We start from the raw sequence: 26,948 nt of genomic DNA, 5'->3' as shown, positions 1-26,948 counted from the left end.
TGGCGGTGTCATTAACTTCAACAAACTGGATCCGCTGAGTCTGGTGCAGAAATAACTGCACTCCCAGCACTGGAGAAATAAAATATTGTTATAGTCAGTTTCCATCAGGTCTCCAACTGCCACAGATGGAATGGATAGCTCAGCAAAAGAAATTACTTAATCTGATAATATTTATTCTCTGCATTCCAAATGCTAAAATAACCTGCTATTAAAATGCAGCTAAAGCTTGAAAACATATCATGTTCAACACTGGTATCCTACTGAAGAGGCTGTTCTCTCAATTCCAAAGCTTAATGCAGAAGTTTTACCTAAGGAAGATAAAACCAGATACTCGGCAAAGATCATTTTCATTAAACAAGTAGAACAAAATCCTGACACACTGGCCCAAAGACTGATGCCCAGTGCACTGCTGCAGTGACTGGGTACAGTGTCTTGGTCATTTCCAGTGAGGGACGCCTCCGAGGAGGATGTGCTGTGGTGATAGATACTAGAGGGGTGGGTTAAAGAGGCTACAGCATATCTTGTAGAATTTCTCTGCATTGCAGTGGCTCAGGGGTGTACTATAATAATTGAGAATAAATTTAAACATCCAGAATATGGATGATCTATAGAAACAAATCCACACGACTTCAGAGCACAAGTCCCTTTGACTTTCAAAGGAGAATGCTCCTAAATCAACTAAGGTCTTCTGAGACTCCCAATGTAAATCTTTGCCTAGTCTTCCATGTTTGGTTTAAGGTATCATATTTCTGGGTGGTACAACACAGATATGTAATGATCGTTTGGCATCTTGTCTTGGAGGACTTTAATTGTACCTTAAATCATCACACTGAAAGCTCTGACATTTGAGAAATAAGACAATGTGGAAAACAATTTTCAAGAGTACAAGTCCCATTCTGAACAGTGACTTAGGGCCAGATGGTCAAAAGTATTTTGGTGTCTATAAAGCAGAGAGGTGCCTCGCGGGATTTTCAAACATGGCTAGGTGGGTTAGGAGCCTCACTCCTACTGAAGTCAATGGAAGTTAAGGGCCTCCGCTTGGATCTAGCAATAAACTGGCTAAAACCAAACTGAACGGGGCTGGTTAAAAAGCTGTGTCTGGCTGCACAAAAAGGAAAGTGCATCTCTCAGCGACCCTTCTGAAACAGCTGACAATAGAGGGCAACATGGGCTAGCGAATAGAGCCATTGGCTCAGAAAAGGCCAGATTCCCTCGGTTACTTGTCCACGTCTCCTTAGACCCTACTCCATTTTCTGAGACTGGACTGACTGGCTGCAGCTCCCCTGGCAAAGTGGGGATTGACCTGTTACAAACCCCTTCCCGGCAACGCTCTAATGCTGGGGACCATCTACCTTCTTCCTGCCTTCTCTTTCACTCCCTCCCTCCCATGGTTCGGGCGCGACCCGGGCTAAATCCTGCAGCCCCTGACTGAGACAATGTTACGTGGAAGCAGGAGTTTGGCCTGACGAAGGATGACTGGACTGGCCAAGATTCTGCCTGATTTCTAGCCCAAGGACATTACTCACAATTACACAGCTTCCCCTTTGCACCAATGGAACGAGGAGTTTAGAGGAGCAGAAATTACACTCACACCCACTTCCAGGCCCCTGTGCGTTACCATGGTGGAAAAGGGCTTAGTGCAGATGAGAATCAGGTCCCCAGGCTCACTGTTAAGGGGCTGAGTGTTGTCAGTGGCAGTACAGATAAGACCACAGAAATCATAATGCTATTCAAGCACAATGTCTGCCCAGCAAAGTCCCTTATAAAAGAAAGCGCCTGTTATAAACCTCCAAGTAACACTGATTGACAACAGCACAATGCTTTACTTACTGCTCGAGGGATCCCAACACAATGCTTTACAATGTAAATTGCTTAAAGGAACTGAACTTAGGCGCTGATCCTAAAAGCAGCTGAGCACCCACCATTCCCCTTGACTTTGCAGAGTGTGGTGGGTGCCCAGCACATCACAGGAGGTGCCTCAGCACCATGCAGGATTGGGCCCTTATTCTGTGTATAGAAATATCTTCATGCACTGTGGGGGTGGAGCGGGGCAGCTGTCTGACAGCCCCACAGCAGCCCTGCGCAGTGCCTTAGGGTAGGAAGTGAAAAGGAGCAATATAGCCAACTGCAGCTACATTTTACACTAATGTAATTACCAGGGCTGGGCAGAAAATGGATTTCCCATCCCACACAAATTTTCAAGATATTGAAAACTTTTCCTGTCACGAACTAGGATGAAATAATCAAAATCTCAAATATTTTCCTGGAAAAAAAATCATTCTGGGTTTGGCTGAAAGGAAGCGTTTTGTTTTAATAATTTTGAAATGTTTGCTTTCAATTTTGACCATATAAAATTTGGACTATGTTAAATTTTATTTCAGCAATAACTAGCTTAAACGTCTAAGCAAGGCGTCATTTTGAATTGGAGAACTGGAATGTTTCATTTGTCAATTTTGAAACTTTTTGTAAAGTCAAAAAATTCAAAGCTCACCCTTTTCCTATGGAAAAAACCCCCACTACATTTCAACAAGTGGGCATTTTCTGACAAAGAAATGTTCCTTCTAAAGACCTGACCAGCTCTCATAATTATCCACATGGGAAGTTGGTCAAGGAACCAGAGCCAGCTGCTCTTGTCTTGCTGAAAGCATCCTCAGTGATGTCAAGTCACCATTCATTCAAGACCTCAGTTTGAAGTCATAATAGAAATCTGGGCCCTCCTGCAGCCCAGTTGGGTTCAGTACTCAGGGTAACCTGAGATCAGATTCAGGCCCTTAGTTATTCATTTTTATTGGCATTCAGAGAATCATAGAAATGTCAGGCTGTAGGAGAAGTTGAAAAGTCCTCAAGGTCCTGCCTCAGCACAGGGGTCTGGACAAGTAAAGCTAGGCCATCCCTCACAGGTGTTTGTTCAACCTGCCAATGACAGGGATTCCACAACCTCCCTTGGAAGCCAGTTCCAGAGCTGAATTCCCCTGAGAGTTAGAAAGTTTTTCCTAACCTGTAACCTAAATCTCCCGTGCTGCAGGTTAAGCCCATAACTTGTCCTGCCTTTAGTGGAAATGAAGAACAACTGATCACCATCTGTCATGTTTGAAGGTGTGTGCGTGCAACAAGTTCTGTGTAACACATCTGTTGTATCATCCATCAAAAGAAACACAGATGCTAAGTGGGATAGAAAGGAGAGGATTCTGCTGTCAGAGACACCGGTGTAAATCCGGACTAACTCCACTGACTGCAACAGAGCTCCTCCAGATTTATACTGCTGTAAACCAGAGCAGAATCTGGCCCAAGGGATTTAAGAGGTCATCTTTCTTATTACACAATAAGCTGAGCTTGATGCATTGAACAGGTAATAAAGACAACACAAACCTCACTAATAGGATTGTCGTCCCTTTTTAATGAGTGACAGTTCGAATGACAGTTTGAACAACAGCAAGTTGTGATGCAAACAGGCAGCGCGTGCAGGCTCAGGCACCAGGAGAGCTCCAGTCATTGATAACGTGTTGTTATTGTTAGATGGTGCAGAGGGCCTGGCACATGGGGATCTGTGAATCTCACTCATGGGGGAAAGCAGTAGCCTGCAGACGCAGCGCTGGAGAAGCAGCTCCAGCCCTGGCAAGAGATTCTCATCCCTCCCAGCTCCTCCTGCATCCATCCTTCCCCTTCACAATCCCATTGCACGTCCATGTAACGTTACTGCAAAGGGAGCATGCGCCTGCTGAGGATCAGGGGAGTTGGGAGCTGTGGTGTACACAGGGGCTGCACGTCCCCTCTGCAGGCTCCTGCCATCTGGCCTCACTCTGTGCAGGGAAGCTGCAGCCATTTAACTGTGTCCGGGTCCCTAAACAGATGCGGGGAGGATGATGATTGTATTACCTTTCCTCCCAGGAGCTCCAGATATGGACCAGGGCCCCATGGTGCTAGGTGCAGCACAAACACAGAACAAGGAGACAGTTCCTGCCCCAAAGAGCTTCCAATCTAATACACAAATGACGTGTAAAGTCATCTACACCACGATGCCTTTATACCCCAAAAGGAGATTTCCCACCTGATGAGGCTGGACCCTGAGGGGATCTTCTGAGCGTTTTATTCTAAACAGAGAAGTGGAGAAAATAAGTACAAAAGGCGACAGACAGAGCTTTCTTCCGGCTGCTACGTCCGATCAGCAGAGAACCAGCCATCAGTTCCCACGTGCGGATTCCCCTGCATGAGGCAGTTCAGGCTTTTACATGTTTCCCTCTGGCCGATGGCTGCATCGTGCGCCTGTTGCGATTCCGCGAATCAAAATCCAGATGAGCATATAAGATTCCACCCTGTTTGGCGACAGTAAAATTAGCCTCCTCCTTGTAAAATGAAGGGATATAGAGTGAGACAGAACTGAACATCCAAGTGATTTTAGTCTGATGAAATATTCCCTCTCATCTCCGATTCTCCTACTTCTCCTACAAATTGTGCGTGTTATCAGAATTGAAACCAGCGATGGATTCTGATTTTAAGAACTCAACTACTGACAATAACTTGCCAGATCCAAACCCCATATAAATGGACAGTCTCCTACTGAGGTCAATAAGCATTGGATCAGGTCCTTAACACCTTTCACTGGAAAATCTTCATGTGCTTTACAAATATAATTTCTTATAGCTCTTTATCTTTTAAATTCCAAAAATGTTCCCAGCTGCACACAAAAAACCCCATAAAGTCAGTAACAATAGAACATTAAAGTTCTCCTCATTCTTGCACAGTAAGTCTAGTTTTTATATATGGGGAAACTGAGTCACAGAGAAGTAAGTGACTTGCCCACTATCCCACAGTAAATTGGTGCCAGAGGTAGCACTAAGGCTTCTTCTTCCCCTTCTGCTACTCCAACAGCTAGACCTGACTTTCACCTTTGCTTCAGGATCAATCAATTGAAGTGTGAAATATATGAAGTTGGACTGAGAGATTGGAAATGACTGAGAGACACATTGACTGACACTCCGAGTATGTGTTCCAGACCTGAAGAGGAACTCTGTGTAAACTCTAACATGTGTCTTCCTCCCCAAGAGTAGCTGGTCCAATAAAAGATATTACCTCACCCACCTTGTCTCTCTAATATGGGACCAACACGGCTACAACAAACACCGCACACATTGATTTAGACAGAGACAGTCTGTAAAGAGCCGTACCTGGGGCTCCTCGGACGCTGGGGGTGCTGAGACCTTGGGCTGGAATCCTGGAAAAAACAAAGACAAAAGTCAAAATTCCTCTTCCATGGTCACTCCCCCAGCTGTAGTTCATTGACGAGTGGTGCATCCGAACTGTGGGTGCTCAATGCACCACCAAGCATGGCAAATGGAGCGAGGCTCATCAGAAAGGCTAGTGCTCTTTGTGAGCTATACACAAGGTGCCCGGGCCATGGGCAGTAGAAGCCTTTCTACATCGCTCCCTTTGTCACGGAGAACAAAGTCGTTCTCCCGACACAGGAAATTCAAGTTTCAGAAAACAAACATTCGGAGATCAGTGCTGGCAGTTGTGACATTTGCAGTGTGTTCATGTGTTGGACGGGACAGTTGCAGTCCCCAGTAGCAAGCAGAGGAGAAGGATTTCTCTCTCTGGGGGAGTGTCTGGGCTGGGCTGTGTTTATTACCTAGCGTGGAAGGGCAGAGGGTCCAGACGAGGCTCAGAGACACCACCAGCAGCAGCAGACCAGCACCAGCCACAAGGGGCACAATGTAATGGGAGCACTCCCTGGCAGGGGCTGTGGAGGAAGCGAAAAACCAGACACAAGTATGTGGCTGACTCGAGCCAAGAGGATCGTGATACCACCACATCCAGCTCTTCCCTCCTGACCCCATTTCACCACAGGCCTTAACCCCCGAGGAGTGAGACGACAGGAGCCTTCAGCACTTTTCTCCCTCTGTTGTGCCCTTTTCATTAGGCCAATGATTTACCCTGTAATCAGAATCTTCTCTGCACCTTCTGCCATCTACAAAATCCTCCCTGTAGCTGTCTTCAGCCCTCTCCACATCTCACCACGAAACAGCTCTCTGCACCCTATGTGCCTCTGTTCCCTTCTCCCTCGGATACTAGTCATTATTTAACTTGGTAGGGTGCTTATAGCTATGCTTGGCGTGACAATTTCTATTGAAAATCACTGTCTGTGAGCACTGCAATTCCCCTTTTCTCCTTTCTCCAAAGTTCTCTGCAGATCTGCCTGCTCCTACATATTAGCAAACACTTCACAACTTTCTCTAATTGCAAATTACATTAAAGAAGCTAGGACCACAGGCACTTTGGACGTCTAATTACTGTCATAATCATCATAGCACCTCGGAATCCCAGTCATGGACCAGGCCCTCACTGGACTATCTGACTCCCCTCTACTCCCAGAAGCGAATATAAAATCACTCACCTTCAATATACCGGGCAATTTTCTTAACGCTCCTGCTAGAAGAGTTGAATTTAACATCACAGGTGAAATTCTTCCCACTGGTCCAGGCGTCCATGGGGACGCTGATGTGATTTATGAACACGAAGGAGCCATCCTTTGCTTTCAGCGAATGCATCAGACCCTGTTCCTGCAGATCCCCAGAAAAATTCCAGGAAATTTGGACTGGGTTGGAAACTCCATGGACCACGCAAGCCAGATCAGCCGTCCCGTTGGAGAGGAGGCCGTGGGGAGATGGAGCCAGAGTCAGCACCCAACTGCTGCTGGTGTAACTGTCTGAGCAGGAGAAAGCACAGAGTTCAGTGTGATGTTCAGCTGAGCTGCAGTTTGATTTAGGGGGTTAATCGTACAAGATGAAAGCAGCTCAAAGGATAAATGTGTTTTACAATAGAAAAATATGAAGAAAGTGAAAAATGAAATGATATCCAGCCCAAACTAAACACATATTTGCACTTAGCAGAAGGGAAACTCTGTGCTATTTTAGGAACTGATGCAGTCCTAAGAACATTTCCTAATTGCAAAGTATTGTGTCATTTGAACATGGCTCTAAGGTTTAAAATATTCCCAGCTTGTGCCCTGAACAGGAAGAAGACAGAAAATCTTCAAGAGTTCATTTTCACTATTTTCATAATTTATTTGTGCAAAATATATTTTTCTGTTCTTTCAGCAACCAAAGTTGACTCGCTTCTTTTGGATTCAGACAGTCTGTCTTCTAACAATTCAATCTTTGATAAACTATGACACCAGCTTTTTACATTTTAACATGCACATGAACTATGTCTGCATTGTCATTATATTTCATTTCTAACCATTCAGTTCTATTTCCTTACCTCCAACAATCAGGGTGGATCCGTTGCCAAAAGTCAAGATGATGTACGAATCGGTACAGTAATAAACCCCCGAGTCATTCCGTTGGGCATTGTAGATTTCCAGGGTCAAGTTGTGTCCTTCCGATATGCAAGCAATTTTATTTACATTTTGATTATCTGAGCATCTCTTAATTAACATGGGGGCCTCACCTTCCTGTCTCCTGTACCACTGAGCTGTTCCACCTCCTGCTAAAAATTGTTCTTTGGAAGAGCACTGGATCTTCGCTGTATCATTAATGTTCACAAACAGGAACGACTGAAGTTGGTGCAAAAATAACTGCACTTCTGCCACTGCAGAATAAAAGAGGGTGTGTTATTAGAGTCAATTTTCAGCAGGTTACAATCTAACCTAAATAAACTGAATTGTTCAGAATTAAAACAAAAGCACAAATGCAACCAGATTACATTGTGCAAAAGTAAATGGAAGAGCATCTAAACTGTAGCAGAACCATCCTAAGCTATCAGACATCATGAAAGCCTTATTGAAAAGGTTCCTTTTTCAATTCTAAAGCTTAATGGTATGACTAAAGCAAAAGCTTTACCCAGCAAAGACAAAAGCAGATATTTGGTGAACAGCATGATTGTTACAAACAATATCCTGAACGATGAAATCTAAGAGTTTCTGTCTGGTAAGCTGCTCAAGTGCAAAGGGTCCAACATCCTGGTCGGAACTGCTGAGGGGGTTGTGCTGTGGTGATAGATGCTTTTCACCGAGGCTTCTTAAAGAACCCTTTGGGGACAATCTATTTCTTGTCAGCTGTTGCTGCATTTGATTCAAATATGGTTATATTAGAACAATTCAGAAGAACGAAATAACCATTAGGATGTGGCACAATGTAGAATATGCATGAGATAGTTCAACACAGAACCATGTCTAGTGCGGAGACAGCAGGTACCAGGGCTTTCTGACGGGTCAGACTGCTGCACATGACTCTGGCTAAAGGTGCGATTCTGTAGACCGCATTGTACCCTGCTGCCTATTGCAAATGATTTTCCCAAGGGATCAGCACCCCCTATTGCGGCCAGATTTTTAAAGAGCCCAGCTCCCATTTAGACACTTAACGAATGGCACAATTTTCAACTGTGCTCATCCCCCAGCAGCCCCCACTGGCACACTTATGGCTGGATTCCCAAGAGATGAGCCTCCAATGGGCGTCTAACGAGCCGAGCACTTGTACAAATCTGGTCGTTATTGATGTGCCGAAGGGTACGTCTGCACTGCAGCTGGCAGGGTAGTTCCCAGCCCGGGTAGACTGACATGCGCTAGCTCTGCTCTAGCGAGTGTGGTGAAAATAGCAGAGTGGCCACAGCGGCGTGGGCGGTGTCTCAGGCCAACTGTACGAGTACGGGTCCAGGAGGTCGGGCAGAATTGAACTTGGGACGTCAGCCCAAGCTGCCTCCTGGGCCGCCATGGCCACACCGCTATCTTTCAATGCACTACATTGAGCCGCTACTCCCCCAGCTGCAGTGTAGACGTCCCCTAAATGGGAGCTGGGCTCTTCTGGAAGTGTGGCCCCAGCCGCGGGTGATGAACAGCTGAGAAACGGGCTTCTCCCTGCTGCCTCAGTATTTTACCCCCGCTGAGCCTTATTGCTTGACAACATGATACTGAACGGTAATTTAGGACCAGATTCTCAGCTGGTGTAAATCAGCATCGATCCATCGAAGGCAATGAACTGATGCTGATTTACACAAGTTGAGAATCTGGCCCTTGGCGTTCTAAGTGAATCCTGAATGCTCACAGTGGCTTGCTTGAGAAATGAGACCAGGGAATCCTTGTGGCTGGATTTCCAGATTCCAGAACAGCTCAAGCTTTGTCACCTGCCTCCGAACTGTGCAATTCCTGATCCTGCATTTTTGCACACCCCAAACTCTTATTGATTTGAGTGGAATAGTGCTGGATGCACAAGGAACGCAGGGTCTGGCCTTGTCAGCCCAGAGTTTGTGGGGCTGTAAAGTGCATCGTGGGTGTATTGCAAACACTTCATGCAGCACAATACACCATGATTAAACATAGACTTTAAAGTCAGAAGGGACAATTGTGATCGTCTAGTCTGACCCCCTGCACATTGCAAGCCACAGAATCTCACCCACCCACTCCTGTAACAAACCCCTGACCTATGTCTGAGCTACTGAAGTCCTCAAATCGTGGTTTAAAGACTTCAAGGTGCAGAGAATCCTCCAGCAAGTGACCCCTGCCCCACGCTGCAGAGGAAGGCAAAAAACTCCCAGGGCCTCTGCCAATCTGCCCTGGAGGAAAATTCCTTCCCGACCCCAAATATGGCGAGCAGCTAAACCCTGAGCATGTGCACAAGACTCACCAGTCAGACACCCAGGAAAGAATTCTCTGTAGTAACTCAGATCCCACCCTATCTAACATCCCATCACAAGCCATTGGGCATATTTACCGCTAATAGTCAAAGATCAATTAATTGCCAAAATTAGGCTATCCCATCATACCATCCCCTCCATAAACTTATCAAGCTTAGTCTTGAAGCCAGGATTGGGGTGGCTTTCATACTTGTGCCTATTCTTTGGCTCCTCTTTATGATAATAATTCCAGGCACATCATGAGTAGATCCCAAAGCGCTTTACAAAGGAGGTCAGTAATGTTATCCCCATTTTACAGATGGGGAAACTGAGGCACAGAGCGGGGAAGTGACTTCCCCAAGATAACCCAGCAGAAGAGCTGGGAATAGAACCCACGTCACTGTCCAGTGCTCTATCCACTAGGCAACGCTGCACAGCGGATAATTAGTGACTGATCTATTTTCTCAATGTCTTTGGTTTGTGCTGTAACATTTACTTTCTTTCACACTGCTGAAAGGTAAATTCCAGTTTTTGCAGTTATTTCATGGACTGTTCTGCTTTAGCTTTACTCTAACCGTCCCCTGGCTGCAGAGGAATTGGGGGGAGCAGTTCACACTTCCTTGGTAACCGAACGCAGGGAGTGAGACCTGAAAAAACAAACCGCCCAAGCGCTTTGGTAGCGGAACAAACAAAAGAAAGGTGGCAAAATAAGTGGGCTGAAACTGACCACAGCGGCAAGTGCAGCTTTCCGAGCAGCCAGTTCTGATCTATTTTTAAACGATTGGCCCTTTGCAGCAAACACGGCTCTTTGTCCTGTCGCCTGTGGGTTTCTAAGATCAGTTTCAATTTGTTTTTATAAAACATAATGGAGAAATAAAATCAAAACTATTACAGTCACTTTGTCTTGGCTTTTAATAGACTTGTACAGAAGAAGATCAAGTGTAAAAGGAATGTGTATGAGTTAAGTGTGACTGGGGGCAATAATCTTAGGGCGTGTTTGAAAATGTGTCCAATGACTTCGTTGTCTAACTCCCATTGATTTTGCACCTAGGCACCCAGCTACACCTTTAAGCACCTAAATATCTTGAAATCTGGTTCTCATGAGCTTAGATACCACTGAAAGTCAGCAGTACTTAGATTACCACTTGGAAACCTAGATCACTTTTGAAAATGACACCTGGCTCCTAAATTAATCAGGATTTCTGCTACAGTCAGGCCTACAATTTTATAGTAGCAATTGACAATAAACTTCAGGCAGAGGTACAGGAAAACAACCATAAGAAAAGGAGGGCGCAGGGAGCACGTGGAGGGTTGGACAGCAAGACCACCCTGCACTCACACTGCAGTGGCACCTCCTGCCCCATGGGGCTGGGTCCAGCTCCCGGCATTGGCATCTAGTCCACGTGACCACAGTGCCGCTCAGGTTTGGCTCCTCTGCTGCTCTATAGATGGAAACGGAGGGACAGATGTGCCAAACTTGAGTAGGGCTCTGATCACATCGGTCAAGTTGCAAGGCCCATGCCTAGGAGCCGGGCCCAGCCTCACTGCTAGGAGCAGCCACTGCAGGGGTCATGGAGGTTTGCAACTCTCACCCTTAATTTCCAGGTAAAGACAGGCTGCTCAGAGAACCATGTTCCAGATTACGTGGGTGAAAACTGTTTAGAAAAGATGGATTTAGAAGGGATGGATTTAGAATCTCTTAGTCGGCATTTCACTTTGTTCTCTCTGTAAGCAATTTTGTACATTACACTATGGAACGTGCATTATGCAGAAATCTGAAATAAGTGTCCTAAAAGTAGGTTTTGCTCCACATTGTCCCAAAGTGGGGTGACTCCACCATACTTTCATATTCTAACCCCATCAATTCCTTCACCAGAGGGTCCCACCTGCAGGCCTTCAAATCCAGAATGATAAGAAAAAGGAACCCAAACCAGAGAGAGACAAAGCAGGCTGCTCCTTAAAAGAGAGATGCACAACTCACCCCACCTTGATCTCGGCTGTCTCTTTCCAGACTGACTTCTGCTAGGCCCAGATTGCACACTTCCCCACAGACAGCAAGCAGGACCAGGAAAAACCCCTGAAATTTAAAAAAAGAAAAGGAGTACTTGTGGCACCTTAGAGACTAACAAATTTATTTGAGCATAAGCTTTCGTGAGCTACAGCTCACTTCATCGGATGCATTCAGTGAAAAATACAGTGGGGAGACTTATTTACACAGAGAACATGAAACAATGGGTATTATCATACACACTGTAAGGAGAGTGATCACTTAAGATGAGCTAATACCACCAGGAGAGCAGGGGGCCGAGGGGCGGTACTCATTTTATTTTTGCGAATACAGACTAACACGGCTGCTACTCTTAAACCTGAAATTTAAAGTTATAAATCACAATTTTAACAGTTTTCATACACCACAGTGAGAGAGCTTATTGCCATTTTATTGATGCTAATACCATATGACCTTATAAATCCCTGAAGCACAGAAAATATTCCACCTGAATTGCAGTCAGAAGAAATAATAGGATGCCCATAACAAGACTAACACAAATATTCCACCTGAGACACACACCATGCTGGTATCCAATCTAAGCTTGAATTTCTTCTCTAAAAGATTTTAGAGGCAAAGGAATATCCCCCCGTCCCCCAACCCCAGTTTGCTCTGCTGGCACTAAGAGTAAGACTGTGAATGAGGTTATTAATATCTCTTGGCCCTCTTGTTTTGTCATGCATGTTGCCCCACAGATCTTGAAGAGGAAAGAGAACATTTTCCTCTCCATGTGGCAAAGTCTTTCATCAAGAAATCCATTAGCTAGCAGGTGCTGTGAGGCAGACAGACATCACCTATTCTTTACTGAAGAAAGGCACAAGATGTCTCACCAGATAGTTGAGATGATGCTAGTCTGTCTGCACAGTAAGTATTTTAGCCTGATTTATTTCATGCTTATTTTCCACCATACTAAAAACTATTAACTTTCTGCACAAGGACCTTCTGCAGTTCCAAAGGGTGCTAATATCTACCTGCTGAGAGAGGAATTCACATCTCTTCATTCATCAGTTGAAATCTGAAGAGAGGTGATGAAATCTTTTACATTAAAACAACCTGAATGCCAGATACGAACACCTTGACAATAGTTTCTGGTTAATATTCTGGATTGGGGTGCAAAATCTACTTTTCCTTCATGCTGATGCATTACATAGGGGCTGACGTATTTTTCTGCAGAAGGATCAAAGAGAGAATTTGAAATACAAGTTGCTAAAAAAGACTCTCTCATGTACAATTTAGTAAAAAATTTGTTACAATTGATTTGGGTAAACTCAAGTGGGAATGCACACAGGTGATGAGGGCAGGGAACTGGAAATCTCTCTACCTATTGGTTCTAAACGCCGAGGTTTGTTTTTGTTGTTACTTTTCATTAATTCCAGGACAGACTGCATGAAACCTAACAAAAATATTGGCTAGAAATAGAGAAAAGTTACAATGAATCTTTAACGGAGAAGTACCTTTTTGTTATTCTTTGATCACCTGCTCTGTGTAGCGTATTGACAAAGCCCAGCCTTGTCCAGTGCTCACTGTATTAACCCACTCCTTTCTTCCTCTGTATAGTGGTTGCCTCGGAAGAAGGGAGACAAATCCAGCAAAGCCCAGCACAGGTGTGGCTGACCTCTGGGCAGACTGCACAGCTGGACAGTAGCCATTCAGTAAAGTACGGAGAGTTCTGTGGTACAAGGAACATCCGAGTTTACAATGGATTTACGAGAGTTCTCCGCGTCAACCTTCAAATGGAAAATACTCCAGTAAAGTGAACATTACGGCAAACACATTTTCTCTGATTATCAGTAGCGTACAAAGAAGTGACTCTGGGGTGTATTACTGTGGCCTTGCTGTATATAGACACATCCGAACTTTGGGAATGGGACCAGACTGACTGTCACAGGTGAGTTTCCAATGGGCCAAAATAATGATATCACAATGCTAGGTTGTGACTGATTGCCATTTCACCGTTAAGCCTTAGGTATTTGTGGGAAAAGGCACCATGTTCCAGGCAGTGACCTGGGGAATTAGGGTGGGGAATTAGGAGACCTGGGTTTTGTTCCTGAGTCACTGGGCACTTAGGGTGAGATTTTCAAAAGACACCAGGACCCAACAGCTCCCATTTAGATGTCTACAGACATGGCCAGATTTTTAAAACACTCTAACCACAAAACAGCTTTTGAAAAGCTGCAATATTCGGAAAAAATCGAACCTTCTATTTCTCTGCATCTCCAATTCCTCATCTCTATAATGGGGATAGTGACTCTCCTGGGTGAAAGCACTTGGAGATCTATGGATGAAAAGCACCATGTCAGTGCTAGGTGTTATGATTTCCCTGCCATCTAGTTGGGATGCTACATTAGGAATCAGATTTGATAGTCACACTTGCTGATGTTTCCTACTGAAACTGTCGAGCCTAGGACATGGGGTATGTTTCAGCTGCCCTGCTATCCTATTAAGACTTTAATATTAATCAGGTTCTTTTCCAGGAATTCACCAAGCGGCATGAAATGATTCCACCCACGTGTTCATACAGGGGAATATTCAGTGCCTCAAGCAGCACAGTCTGAGTTGCATATAATAATTCAGTGTACGACGAGTGAGATCTAGATCTATTTGAGCCACATTGGTCGCAATTATTCCAAAGTCTGCACATCAAAGGGAAGGCAAGGAATTATTTCAGGCACTACTAGAGGCTGTAACTCGGACTAATGAGATCAACGTAATCGGAAAATTTAACCTGACTGTTATATCTAAGTAAGAATGGTTCCTCTATCAGGCTTTTTATAGGTAGATCTCAAAGCGCCTTGCAAAGGGGACTAAATATCATATGTAGCTAAGTATCATTTCCCTAATTTTACAGTTGGAGAAACTGAGGCACAGACAGGGGGAAGTGAACTTGTCTCCAAGGTCACGTAGCAAGGCAGAGCTGGGCTGGGCATAGATCTCAGGGCTCCTGACTCCCAGTCTGGTGTCCTCACCACCAGACTGATCAGTTCTTCCACTGCATTTCGTACTGTACCAAACACGCTGTCGGCACTCAGTAAATAATCCACAAAGATCATATCAGGACAAACTTCCGAGCAGCGACGGATCGGGGGAGTCTCCGAAAGCGGATGCGCCAGAGTGTAAGACATAGGCTTTGTCTGTTCCACTTGTCGCAGACATTTAAAACACGCTGCACTGGCTGGGGTAGGGGTAGGAGCTGGGTATGGACTAGCTCAGCTACCGGTAAACTCTCAGAAGGGTCACTTGGGGTGAGCCAAAGGGGAAGAACTAGGAGCATCGGGAAGGAAATCAACAGAGGGAACAGTAGGATGAATGGCAGGAATGGCTTCCTGACAGCGAGATCTAACAGATAGTGGAAGAGATGCTGAGGGGCAGGGCTAGAAGCCTCTGTCACGGGGTCTGGACAAAGCATTAGTGATTATAACATAGGGAACAATCCTGCAGTGGCTGGGGGGAGCTAGAGGGCACCCAGTGTAACAGGGTCGTCTCCATCTCTGACTTCTAGGATTCTGTGCCACCCTCTTTAAATAACTTGATTCTATTGCAGCCATCACGGGAGCAGGTCTCAGGCTGAAATGGCTCCATGGAACAATGTCCAGTGCAGGCCGGAAGGATTAGGGCTGGTCTACACTGTTATCGGGTAACTCTGTTGAGGTATGGTGTGAATTGTGCTGACATGACTATGCCAGTAAAAGCCTCCGCGTGGATGTAGTTATACTGTGTAAAGGGGCCTTACACCAGCACCGGTTATTTCAGTTCATGAATCAGGAGAAGCTGTGCTGGCAATATTACAGGGGCAAAATTTTGCGTAGACAAACCCTTTAAGAACAAAGCGAATTCCAGGTGGCACAGACGGGTGTGTCCAGCCTTCCGAAAGGCCTTTTAATTCCTTAAATTGCCTCAGCATTTGCAGCAAACTTGTTTTGGGAAAAAGGGAACCAGCTAGAATCTGACCACGAACTTCAATGATCCGCTCATTAGACGAGTTGTGGGGGGGTGGGAGGGAAAGAAGAGAGATTGATAGACAATGATAGATCATTTTGCAAGGTCATAGAATCATAGAAGATTAGGGTTGGAAGAGACCTCAGGAGGTCATCTAGTCCCCCCCTGCTCAAAGCGGGACCAACCCCAACTAAATCATCCCTCTTCCCTGTCTTCGCACATCCCTCTCCCTCCACATACAGCAGGGCAGCGGCTCTCAACCTTTCCAGACCACTGTACCCCTCTCAGGACCCTGATTTGTCTCGTGTTCCCCCCAAGTTGCACCTCACTTAAAAGCTACTTGCTTACACAATCAGACAAATATAGAAAAGTGTCACAGCTCACTATTACTGAACAATTGCTGACTTGCTCACTTTTACCATAGAATGATAAACTATAAATATTGTACTTATATTTCAGTGTATTGTATAGAAAGCAGTATGAACAAGTCATGGTCTGTATGAAATTTTAGTTTGTAGTGCTGGTTAGTTTGTTAGACTTCGGTAGTGCTTTTTATGTAGTCTTTGTAAAACTAGGCAAATATCTAGATGAGTTGATGTACCCCTGGAAGACCTCTGCGTACCACCACGGGTTTGTGTACCCCTGGTTGAGAACCACCTCCACAGAGCATGGAACAACAGGTGCGGAGCTTCGGGGAACATCTTCCTTTGCCCATGAACTTGCATGGGACACAGAGATCAGAAGCCCATGTTTTGATAGGTGTTTTCTATACTCAGCATCTCTTCTCTCTGCAGGAGATTGTAGGATTGTGTTCTATGCTGGGCTGCCCTGTATTTTCATCCTTCTCCTCATCCAGCTGTTGATCTTGCTCTGGAGAAAGTGCCCCGTCAGAGGTAACTCAGTCATAACTCTGACTGCTATGAACACAGCCACTCATCACACAGGCCTGTAACTATCCCTTTGTTTCATCCACCAGGGAGAGCTGTGCAAAGAGGGAATCCAATACCTATCAGGCAGATCCCACAGGTAAACAGTATTAACAACAGGGGACTAGAGCCTGTGTCCTGACCAATGTCCAACCCTAGTGTCTACACTTTGCCTCCTGAATTTTCTGAGGTTTCATGTAAATTTGTTCTTCTCTGCTCTTCTAGCGGAAGTGTTGTGTAGGGTTGTTGATGTAAAAAAGAACTGCTGGGTTCTACGCCAGAGGTGGCTGCAGGTTAGGGATGGTGTAATACTGCAGTGTATATGTAACCGTGCCTCAATGGGCCACAACTGAGAATACCAAATACAGGACAAACTGCTGAGAAATAGGGCAGATACACCCCCCAAACTGGTGGTTATTCCCCCATAAGATATACCAAACAAGCAAGAAAACTTCTGTTTCACCACACTGGCTAACAAGAAGTCAGAAAAGCAGTGTCCTTAGGTATTCCAGTCCTTGTATCACCACCAAAGCACGAGACTTACAGATGAGTGGTTCCTTAAAACCAGTTTCATCAAACAAAGGGTTCTTCTGATCCCAAAGGACCAGCCACACACCCAGGTCAACATATCAGTCAAATCTTACCCAACAATCATGCTGTTGCCAATCTTTTAGTATCTAGAATCTAAAGGTTTATTTATAAGAAAGATGAGAATTAAAATTGGTTACAGGAATCAAATACATACAATAATTGCAAAGTTCTTGGTTCAGGCATGTAGCAGTGATGGAATAAACTGCAGGCTTAAGTCAAGTCTCTGGTTGCTTCCAAATCACTGGAAGGTCCTCAGTCTCTTGGTTAGAAACAATGCTCCCGTTAGTAGAAGTCCATAGTCCAGAGGCTTGAGCAGGAAAGAGGCAAAATGGAGGTGTTTCCAGCGCCTTTTATAGCTTCTGCCATGTGCAGGGAAATCCATTGTTTCAAACAAAGCCCTCAGCACAGCTAGTGGAAAATTACAGGTAAAAGATGGAGTTTGGAGTCACATGGTCAAGTCACACGTCCCTGCATGATTCCGCTTAGTCACAAAAGAAGCCATTACCTATACCCCAGACAGAGCGTTCACAGGACAGTCCATGTGAGTTAAGTGTCCCTTTGATGAGCCACTTAACTTGAATGCGTCCTTCAAAATGTGCTGGCTAAACATCTTGTTGGTGTTTCCCAGAAGCAAACACATTAGAAATACAGGCATAGAGCCAATACTCATAACTTCAGATACAAAAATGATACATGGATGCAAATAGCAACATCATATTCAGAGAACCAAAACCTTTCCATAGACATCTTACATGCCACATTTTGTACAAGCTTTGTGACAATTATATAACAGTGGTAGCAACAGCGATCCACATGGTCATAGTTTAATCAGATAACGTCACAGTATATTTCTGTAAAGGACCACCAGATCATCTAGTCTGGCCTCATGCATATTACAAAGCACCAACACCATCCAGCAACGCTCACACTAAACCCAGCACCCAGGACAAAAGACAACAGCCGAGGACAAAAGAGAAATCTCCACCATTGATATAGGTTTTTCACACATTCTTATAACACAAAAGCTGCTCTAATACAAAGAATTAATTATAACATCAGATCTTTCCTTTTTCTATTTCAGACTGAACATGCGACTCTGACATACAAGAAGAAAAACGCTCCTCTGTGACTGATGCAGTCTCACTACAGTGGTTTACATTTTTTAAAAGCAAGAGATGCAAAAAGAAAGAATGAAAGAGAAAGCGAGAGAAATTCGGGAAGTCTCATGTTTGTAATGAGCTATGATGTGATGTGAGTTTGCTTGAAATACAAGAACTTCTATGGTCGTTTCTCTGATCCATAATCTGGGCTGACACCTCCCTTCTTGTAAAAGCCACATGGGGTCATTTGTGAATTGCCTGCAGGTTGATCAGGCATTGGATTGACCTCTCATCTCAAACATGGCACTTCCCACACCAGAGCACCTATCACAGAATTCACTCACCGCTAGGGCGCCTCCTCCTGGCTGCTCATGGGATTAGCTCCTTCTGGCTCCAACACCCCTTCTGTCATCTCATTCTTGCTGCAGCCCCACTCGCTCTTCTGGACTCTGCACTTTCCTCTTTCTGGCTTGACTGCTCCCTCTTCAGGCCTTGGCCCTCTGGCCAAGTCACTGGGTGTTTCCCCCCTGCCAGGGTATCAAAGTGCCACAGGACAAACTGTCCCAGGGAATCACCAAACCCACTGCCCTGACAGTGCCACTTCCCCAGTGGCTGGGAGGGGAACCTCGGCCTGTCCTCTGCTCTTGGTTCCAGTTCAGGGACTCTTGAGTCAGCAGCTAAGGTCTGCAACGTCCCGCCTTGCTGGGGCTTCCCTGATTCCTTTCCTACTCCGCCTCTCAGGCTTTTACTCCACCATCCTCCGAGGTAAATTCTTCCTTCGGGGCCTGGGTCCCCAGGGTTTCTCCTCTGCCCTGGGCTTCCTCCTTTCCCTCTCTCATGCCCAGAGAGTGACTGTAGCCCTTCTCTGCTGCCGGGTTCCTAGCCAGCCTATACCAGGATAGCTATACCAGGAGAGCTATACCAGCCTATACCTGGCCATTCCTATACCAGCCCCGTCTGCTCCTGCTCATCATCATTCAGGGCTTATTTAGGCCACCTAGTTCCCCTCAGCTGGAGCCTATCCCTTTAAGTGGCCCCTTCTCAGCCTCATTAACTCCTTATGGTCTAGTGGGGGTGAACACCCCATCACACTCCCTTTCAGCAGGATGGGCATTTGCTGCTGATTGAGGGCGATAGAGTCACTTGCTCAGTTTGTTAAGCTACGTCCTGCACTGGAGGAGGTTTCCCATCCAAGCACTGACCCTCTGCGGAGTTCTCCCAGCCCAAGCAGGTCGTGCTGTGGCTTTGGGGTCAGTACTTAGATCACAATCAGGCCTGTGTTTTCACATTTTTACTGTCACTCGTGGTGAGCCACAGGGCTGGTTAGACCTCCACTAACAGAATATAGATAGTAAGGGTCAGACTGTAACACCTGTACCCACACGGGTGAGAAGTTACGGATGTGAGCAGTCCCTGGAACTTCAGTGGGACCTCTGCTGTGAATAACGGCTCCCCAGGGGGAGTGAGAGGTTCATCGCCTGGCCCCAAATGAACTACAAAGGGCCACCTACTTCTCTCAGTGACCCCCTGTAAACCCAGAGTAACTCCACTGCCTTCAGCAGAGTTCTCCTGGGTGTACACCAGCGTCAGGGAGAGCAGAATCTGGCCCAAAGACTGTAAGAATGAGGATGGAGTAGAGCAGAGGTTCTCAAACTGGTTCACGGACCATCAGTGGTCCGCGAGCTCCATTCAGGTGGTCCGCGGATAGTTCCTTCTAAGGTGCAATCCTGGGCGGCCGCACACAAAAATGAAGAGCCACCCACCTAATTAGTGCAGCTGCGCAGGCGAGGCTCCACTAATTAGGTGCCTGGACCCTGGAGAAGACTCACATGGAAGGTGAGGTGGTGGCCTTGGGGGGATTAGGGGGTAGGTGGGAGGGGGCAGTGGGGTGAGAAGAGGGGGTGGGGGAATTTGGGATGTGCAGGGCTGCAGCGGCCAGAGAAAGAGGTGACTTTCCCCAGCTCCAGGGCTGCGGCTGCCGGGGAGAGATCCCCCTCCTTCCCAGCCCCAGCTCGGGGGCTGCTGGAGCGAGGGAGAGAGGGCACATCCATCGCATTAGAAAGGTAAGACTACTGCTATTAAAATATGAGTTGTGTGCTTTTATTTGTAGAACAAAAAATGTTTATTATTATTAAGGTTTTTTTTATTTAGCGCTTTTATCCAAAAGCGGCCTCCACCCAGCTGGAAAGTGTCACTTCTGTCTGGTTCTGCCCCTTCCACCTGCTGTGCGCGTCAGGGGGCCAAGGCTGGTTCTGCATCTGGGTTTTTCTGGTCCAGCTTTTGTGACCGGTAACACGCCTGAGTCCCAAGACAAGTCCGGGGGAGATTCAATTTCTCGTGGGTATCAACCTCCCACCTCCCCTTTCAAAACCACCAAGGGCTCAGCTTAGACATGAGAGTAGCTGAGTTCACGGCGACTGCCTGTGTGAGTAAGGCAGGCCCTGAGCCCCACCTCCTCTTACCAGTGCCCAGCCTGTGTAACTGAGTTTGGGATCTCTAGGGGGGAAGAGGGGAAGAATCGTCTCCTTCACAGGTCCCAGAACGGTGGTGGAGCCACTCCACGGCTGCTACCCCAACATCAGGGCTGGAGCAGGCTCTGTGGCCCTAGTGCCCCAGCTCCACAGGGGCTGTTGTCTAGAGGATTGGTGTAGTGGTGGATTCACTCCCTGCTAACCCCATCCCTCTCCCTTGGGCCACACTGAGCAGAGAGCCAATCTCTGGGCGTGCAGGGAGCGCGTAGGTTACACGCAGGCTCCTGCACCTTACAGGATGGTCCTGTCATTGAGATGAGCAGTGAAACAGCTGTGAGTGTCCAGCTTGGATCCCCGTCTGGGCTACGATTTCCCCCTTTTCCCTTTCACTGGTCGCTGCTCCGTGCTCTGGTTGTGATTCCTTGAATCAAACTCCAGTTGGGCATAAGCGGTTTGACCCTGTTTGACAACATTCAGGAACATTACACACCTGCACGCAAGGTTAATTAGCCAAACTTTGATGGAGTTGGACACAACAGATTGTTAAGCTTTATTTAAAATTCCACTTTCCAAACAGTGCACGTCATTAGCACTGAAATGATCATGGGAATCTTGCTTTAAAAGTCCAGCAGTTGGTTGAAAAAGGAGTTTAGGATTGAGACAGTTTTTCATGTACCCAATAACTCCTCTGAGTCTGCGGCTTTCGCTCTTTTGCTGAATTTCCATATGAGACAGAAAAGGCCAAATCCAGGTTTAGCAGAATTACTGGGGCATTGGAACCATCTGCATCCTAAATTCCTTTGTTTTGAAGACCCAGTCAATGGCTCATTAGAGGAAATTAAGGTTTTTCTTCACCCCTTACAGCTGTTTTCTGATCAATTTAAATCCAGGCCCAGATTATCCTGCCACTTCAATGGGAGTTGTCCATTTATAACTGATGGGCTAACCAGGCCTCTGCTGTGTAATTTACGTCACTGGTTACATCCCAATGGAATTTGCCCTGCCATGGGAGTTAAACCTGCTTATTTCAGGCAGAAGTTTGCCCTGTGTGATAAAGCAAATGATGAGTGATAGAAATAGTTCCAAGCACCGCACCTGGCTGAATACAGCACTCGTCGCTACAGAAGAGTTGCTGCATTACATTAATGTAGGAAGGAATAAATATTCAATGGGGACAAACAGAAGGAACTGAGAGAACTGTTTTCAATTATTTTGTGAGAAATCAGCCCCACTATTAATAGGGCTGCTGCTACGTCTCCACACCTGGGACGGACTGTAGTGTGCTGATTACCTGGATTAGAACAGCAGTGATTCCAGGCCAGGCTCAGGGACACCATCAACACCACCAGGAACATGGCCACTGCATAGCGCACCGTCTGTGACGCACACCCGCTGGGATGGGCTGTGGAGGAAGCTGACACCAGTGGACGGTCAGGAGGTGAGAATCTTTTTTGAACTTTTTCATTAAACCCTCTGGTTTTAACTTCCAATCCCGGCTCTGTATTCACCTCTCCCCAATAGTTATTATTTAATTCTTTGCAGTGCTTTATAGGTATAATCTGTGTGAAAGCTGCTCTAGAAATCTGAGCTATATTGTCTTGGGGTCTTTTTAATGTCTCAGTTTAGCTTTCCCCAAATAATCTGCAAATCTGCCTACTTTTAATTATGACATAAAATATTCCAGCTTTCTGGGATGGAAAGGTACGTAGAAGCAACTCGGATTGTGCCCACTTGAAACCGATTTAACATCTGAGTCTCCATTAGCCTCAAATATCATCACTCACCTGCAGGATACCCGGTATTTTTCTTCACACTGCTGCCGGAAGAGTTGAATTTGACTTCACAGGTGAAATTCTTCCCACTGGTACAGGTGTCCATGGGGACGCTGATGTGATTTATGAGCGTTAAAGATCCATCCTTTGCTTTCAATGAGCGTATCAGCCCCTGTTCCTGCAGCTCCCCAGAAACACTCCAGGAAACATGGACCGGGCTGGAAACTCCATGGATCACACAGGCCAGATTCGCTGTCCCAGTGACTTGACTGCCATGTGGAAATGGGACCAGAAGCATCACCCAGCTGCTCTTGGTATAACTGTCTGAGCAAAAGGAGGTGGCAAATTCAGTGTGATAGTCAGGGGAGCTGCAGTCTGATTAAAAATGTTAACCTTTCACTCAGACGCAAGGTGCGTGAGGTAAAATCTTTTATTGGACCAACTTCTGTTGGTGAGAGAGACAAGCTTTCAAGCTTACACAGAGCTCTTCTTCAGGTCTGGGAAATAAATTCAGAGTGTAATTTCCCAGATCTGCAGGAGAGCTCTGTGTAAGTTCAAAAGCTTGTTTCTCACACCAACAGGAGAATTCAGTGTGATAATCAGAGAAGCTGCAGTCTGACTAAAGATGTTAATCTTTCACTAAGACATTAATTCAAAGAAAAAAATCTCTTGAAGAAGGAAATATGAAATCACCACCCAAGACTAAACTGGAATATAGCATAATATATACTTACATTAGCCAGAATGGAAATTGTGTGTTTTTTTAATCAAGAAATGCACTCTTGAGAACATTTCATTAAATTGAAATATAATTTCATGCAGTCATGGCTCTTAGGTTGGAAATATTCCCCTCCTAGGTGCCCTGAACAGTCACAGAGTAACTTCAATAGTTTTTTTCCGACACTTTCAAGTTTTTACCTTTTGGATATAAAATATATGTGTATGATATTCCTTCTGTACTCATAGCATTTAATGTTTAGCTGATCTTTTTGGTTTAAAGTATGCTTTCCCTTTAGCCCTTCATCAATAGCTATGGTATATAATTACATTTTACTGGAAACATGCAAGGCTAGCCCTAGACCAAAGGGCCCCCGAGGCGAGGAGTGCCCCACCTCTCCATTTGTTAAACTTTTGAATACCTTATTTTTTTATTGCATTTGTAGCCCATTTCACGACTTTGCATGCATGATTTATCCTTGTCATATAAGCCGATAAATTTGCATGCTAGGATCCGTAAATCTGTATTGATTCATGCCCTATATAAGCAAATAAAAAAATATGTTTCCTCTGAGCTTCTAGAATTTTTTTAATTTTAAAAATAACAAATGTACTTACATCAAGAAATTGAACTGTGCACCAACACTGGGTGACCACTATTAATTAGTGTCACAGTAGGTGACAGCCTAAGAATGTTAACCCTGGTCCTTGAGTGCAAAAGGTCACTTTTCTCGCCTTTGCCCTCGCAAACTGCAAAAACAGCACCCTGAGCCTGACGACCTCCGAGCCCAGCATCTCAAGGGATCACTTGGATCACCTGCCCCCTAAATCCGGCTCTGGGAACATGAAATATGCTTTGTCAATCAGTTATTAATTTCCTTAAACAAGCTATGGTTCCTTACCTCCAACAATCAGCGTGGATCCATTCCCGAAAAGCAGGTAGCTGCTGTATCTATATGCACAGTAGTAAATGCCAGACTCAGTCTTTTGGATATTGTGGATTTCCAGTGTCAAGCTGTGTGTCTCATGTTTGCAAGCAAATTTACTTACATTTTGATCATCCAAACAGCGCTTAATGCATATGGGCTTCTCTCCTTCTCTTCTCAAATACCAAAACATGTCGTCTCCTTCCATTTTTTCTGTGGAAGAACAGTGGATTTTTGCAGTGTCACTAACTTCCACAAACTGGATCCGCTGAGTCTGGTGCGGAAATAACTGCACTCCTAGCACTGGAGAAATAAAATATCGTTATAGTCAGTGTCCATCTGGTCTCCAACTGCCACAGATGGAATGGATAGCTCAGCACTAGAAATTACTTAATCTGTTAGTTATTCTCTGCATCCAAAATGCTAAAAAAGCTGCTCTAACTTTATACAAGTGAATGGAAATGCAATTAATATCCAGCAAAAGTTTCAAAACATATCATAGATATTCAACACTGGTGTCCTACTGAAGAGGCTGTTTTCCCAATTCCAGAGTTTAATGCAGAAGTTTTACCTAAAGAAGATAAAACCAGATACTCGGCAAAGATCATTTTCATTAAACAAGTAGAACAAAATCCTGACTCATAGGCCCAAAGGCTGATGCCTAGTGCACTGCTGCAGTGACTGGGTACAGTGTCTTGGTCATTTCCAGTGAGGAACGCCTCTGAGGAGGATGTGCTGTGGTGATAGATACTAGAGGGGTGGGTTAAAGAATCTACAGAGGGTACAACATTTCTTGTAGAATTTCTGTGCATTCCAATGGCACAGAGGTGTACTATAATGATTTAGAATAATTTTAACATCCAGAACATGGATGATCTATGCAAACAAACCCACATGATTTTGGAGCACAAGTCCCATTGACTTTCAAAGGAGAATGCTCCTAAATCACTTAGTTCTTTTGACAGCCCCAACCTAAGTCTCTCCCCAGCCTTCCACGTTTGGTCCATTATTGTATCATATTTCTTGGTGCTACAACACTGACCTGTAATGAACTTTTGGAGTCTCATCTTGGCGGACTTAAATTGCACCTTTAATCATCAAACTGAGGCCTTAAATTACACCTTTAATCATCAAACTGAAAGCTCCGACATGTTTGAGAAACAGAGAGGCACCTAGTGGGATTTACAAACATGGCTAAGCGGGTCAGGGGCCTCACTGCTACAGAAGTCAATGGAAGCTAAACACCTCACATGCCTCCCTTTGGATCTAGCAATGGATTGGCTAAAAATGAACGGAACATGGCTGGCTAGAGAGCTGCATCTGGCTCTACAGAGTATGCAGAGAGAAGTAAAGCCGTATTTGTCAGTGACCCTTCTGAAACAGTGGGCAATAGAGGGCAACATGGGCTAGTGAGTAGAGCCATTTGTTCAGAAAAAACCAGATTTCCCTAGGTGCTTTGATAGCATCTCCTTAGACCACACCCCACTTCTGAGGCTGCACTGAATGGCTGCAGCTCCCCTGGATCGATCTATCATAAACTCCTTCCAGGCAGCTTTCTAAAGCTGGGGACCATCGTCCTTCCTTCCTTCCCTTCTACCCTCCCCTGCCTTCATCCCCCACATGGCTGGGGAGCAACCTGGGCTAAATCCTGCAGTCCCTGACTGAGGCAATGTGAAGTGGAAGCAGGAGTTTGGCTGACGAAGGATGGCTGGACTGGCCAAGATTCTGCCTGATTTCTAGCCCAAGGGCATTACTCACAATTACACAGCTTCCCCTTTGCACCAATGCAAGGAAGAGTTTAGGGGAGCAGAAATTACACTGACACCCACTTCCAGGCCCCTGTGCGTTACCATGGTGGAAAGGGGCTTAGTGCAAATGAGAATCCAGTCCCCAGGGTCGCTGTTAATAGTCTGCATGTTGTCAGTGGTCGTACAGATAAGACCATAGAAATCATAACGTTATTCGAGCACGTCTGCCCAGCCCAGTTCCTGTAAGGGCCTGTTATCACCCTCCCAGTAACACTGACTGACAACGGTACAAAGCCCTGTTTACTGCTCTAGGGATCCCAGTGCAATACTTTACAACGTACAGTGCTTTAAGGAACTGAACGTAGGTGCTGAGCATAAAAGCAGCTGAGCACCCACCTCTCCCCTTGACTCTGCAGAGTGTGGCAGGTGCCCAGCACGTCACAGTAGGTACCTCAGCAGGATTGGGCCCTTATGCTGTGTATAGAAATCTCTTCATGCACGGTGGGGGTGGAGCGGGGCAGCTGTCTGACAGCCCCACAGCAGCCCTGCGCAGTGGCTTAGGGCAGGAAGTGGAAAGGCGCAATGTAGCCAACTGCAGCGACAGGAGCAATTTTACACTCATGTAATTACCAGGGCTGGGCAGAAAATGGATTTCCCACCCCACACAAATTTTAAGATACCAAAAAATGTTCCCATCTCGAATTGGGATGAAAAGTCAAAATCTCAATTTTCTTGAACCAAATATCCAAAAATAATTTTTGGTTTGGATGAATGGGGGCATTTTCTTTTCACAGTTATGAAATGAATCCTTTCAATTTTGAGTATATGAAAATGATTTAAAAAATTTCAATTATAATTAGCTTAAATTTCGAAGCAAGAAGTCATTGGGAACTGGGAAAACTGGAATTTTTCATTCTGTAAAATATCAAAATGAAAAATTTCAACAATTTTGAAAAACCTTTTTTCCAAGTAAAAAAATCTTTATCAAAACCAACCCTTTTCCCACAAAAATTTCCCATTTCATTGAATTAGAATTTTCTGCTATAGAAATGTTTCTTCTAAAAACTGCCAAGCAGGCCTAGTAATTACCCACCTGGGAAGGGAACCA

At 45.4% G+C, this 26,948-nt stretch overlaps 1 protein-coding gene and 1 long non-coding RNA gene across 3 annotated transcripts; one reads left to right on the top strand and one right to left on the bottom strand.

Moving 5' to 3' along the window:
- On the bottom strand, nt 1-22,765 carry LOC141977179 (uncharacterized). 2 transcript variants are annotated; one of them, XM_074938536.1, is made up of 8 exons: nt 22,462-22,765; nt 11,588-11,683; nt 7,258-7,587; nt 6,392-6,703; nt 5,627-5,737; nt 5,166-5,212; nt 3,370-4,313; nt 1-69 (listed from the first exon to the last, which is right to left on the bottom strand). In XM_074938536.1, exons 1-7 carry the CDS (start codon nt 22,745-22,747, stop codon nt 4,218-4,220), a joined length of 1,278 nt encoding a protein of 425 aa, XP_074794637.1. In that variant the 5' UTR covers nt 22,748-22,765; the 3' UTR covers nt 1-69; nt 3,370-4,217. The 2 variants fall into 2 exon arrangements, with proteins under 2 accessions (XP_074794637.1, XP_074794638.1); XM_074938537.1 differs by lacking the exons at nt 11,588-11,683; nt 22,462-22,765 and adding an exon at nt 7,839-8,060.
- LOC141977257 (uncharacterized) lies at nt 16,358-18,314 on the top strand. Its single transcript, XR_012636190.1, has 3 exons — nt 16,358-16,482; nt 16,566-16,615; nt 18,188-18,314. It is a non-coding gene; the product is annotated as an uncharacterized LOC141977257 (long non-coding RNA).
- Nucleotides 22,766-26,948: the final 4,183 nt, after the last annotated feature.

This window comes from Natator depressus, chromosome 24, assembly GCF_965152275.1.
Source record: "Natator depressus isolate rNatDep1 chromosome 24, rNatDep2.hap1, whole genome shotgun sequence".
In the NCBI taxonomy this organism is placed as follows: Eukaryota; Metazoa; Chordata; order Testudines; family Cheloniidae; genus Natator; species Natator depressus.
Note: the sequence above shows the minus strand (reverse complement) of the source record. Positions and strands in the feature narration are given on the sequence as shown.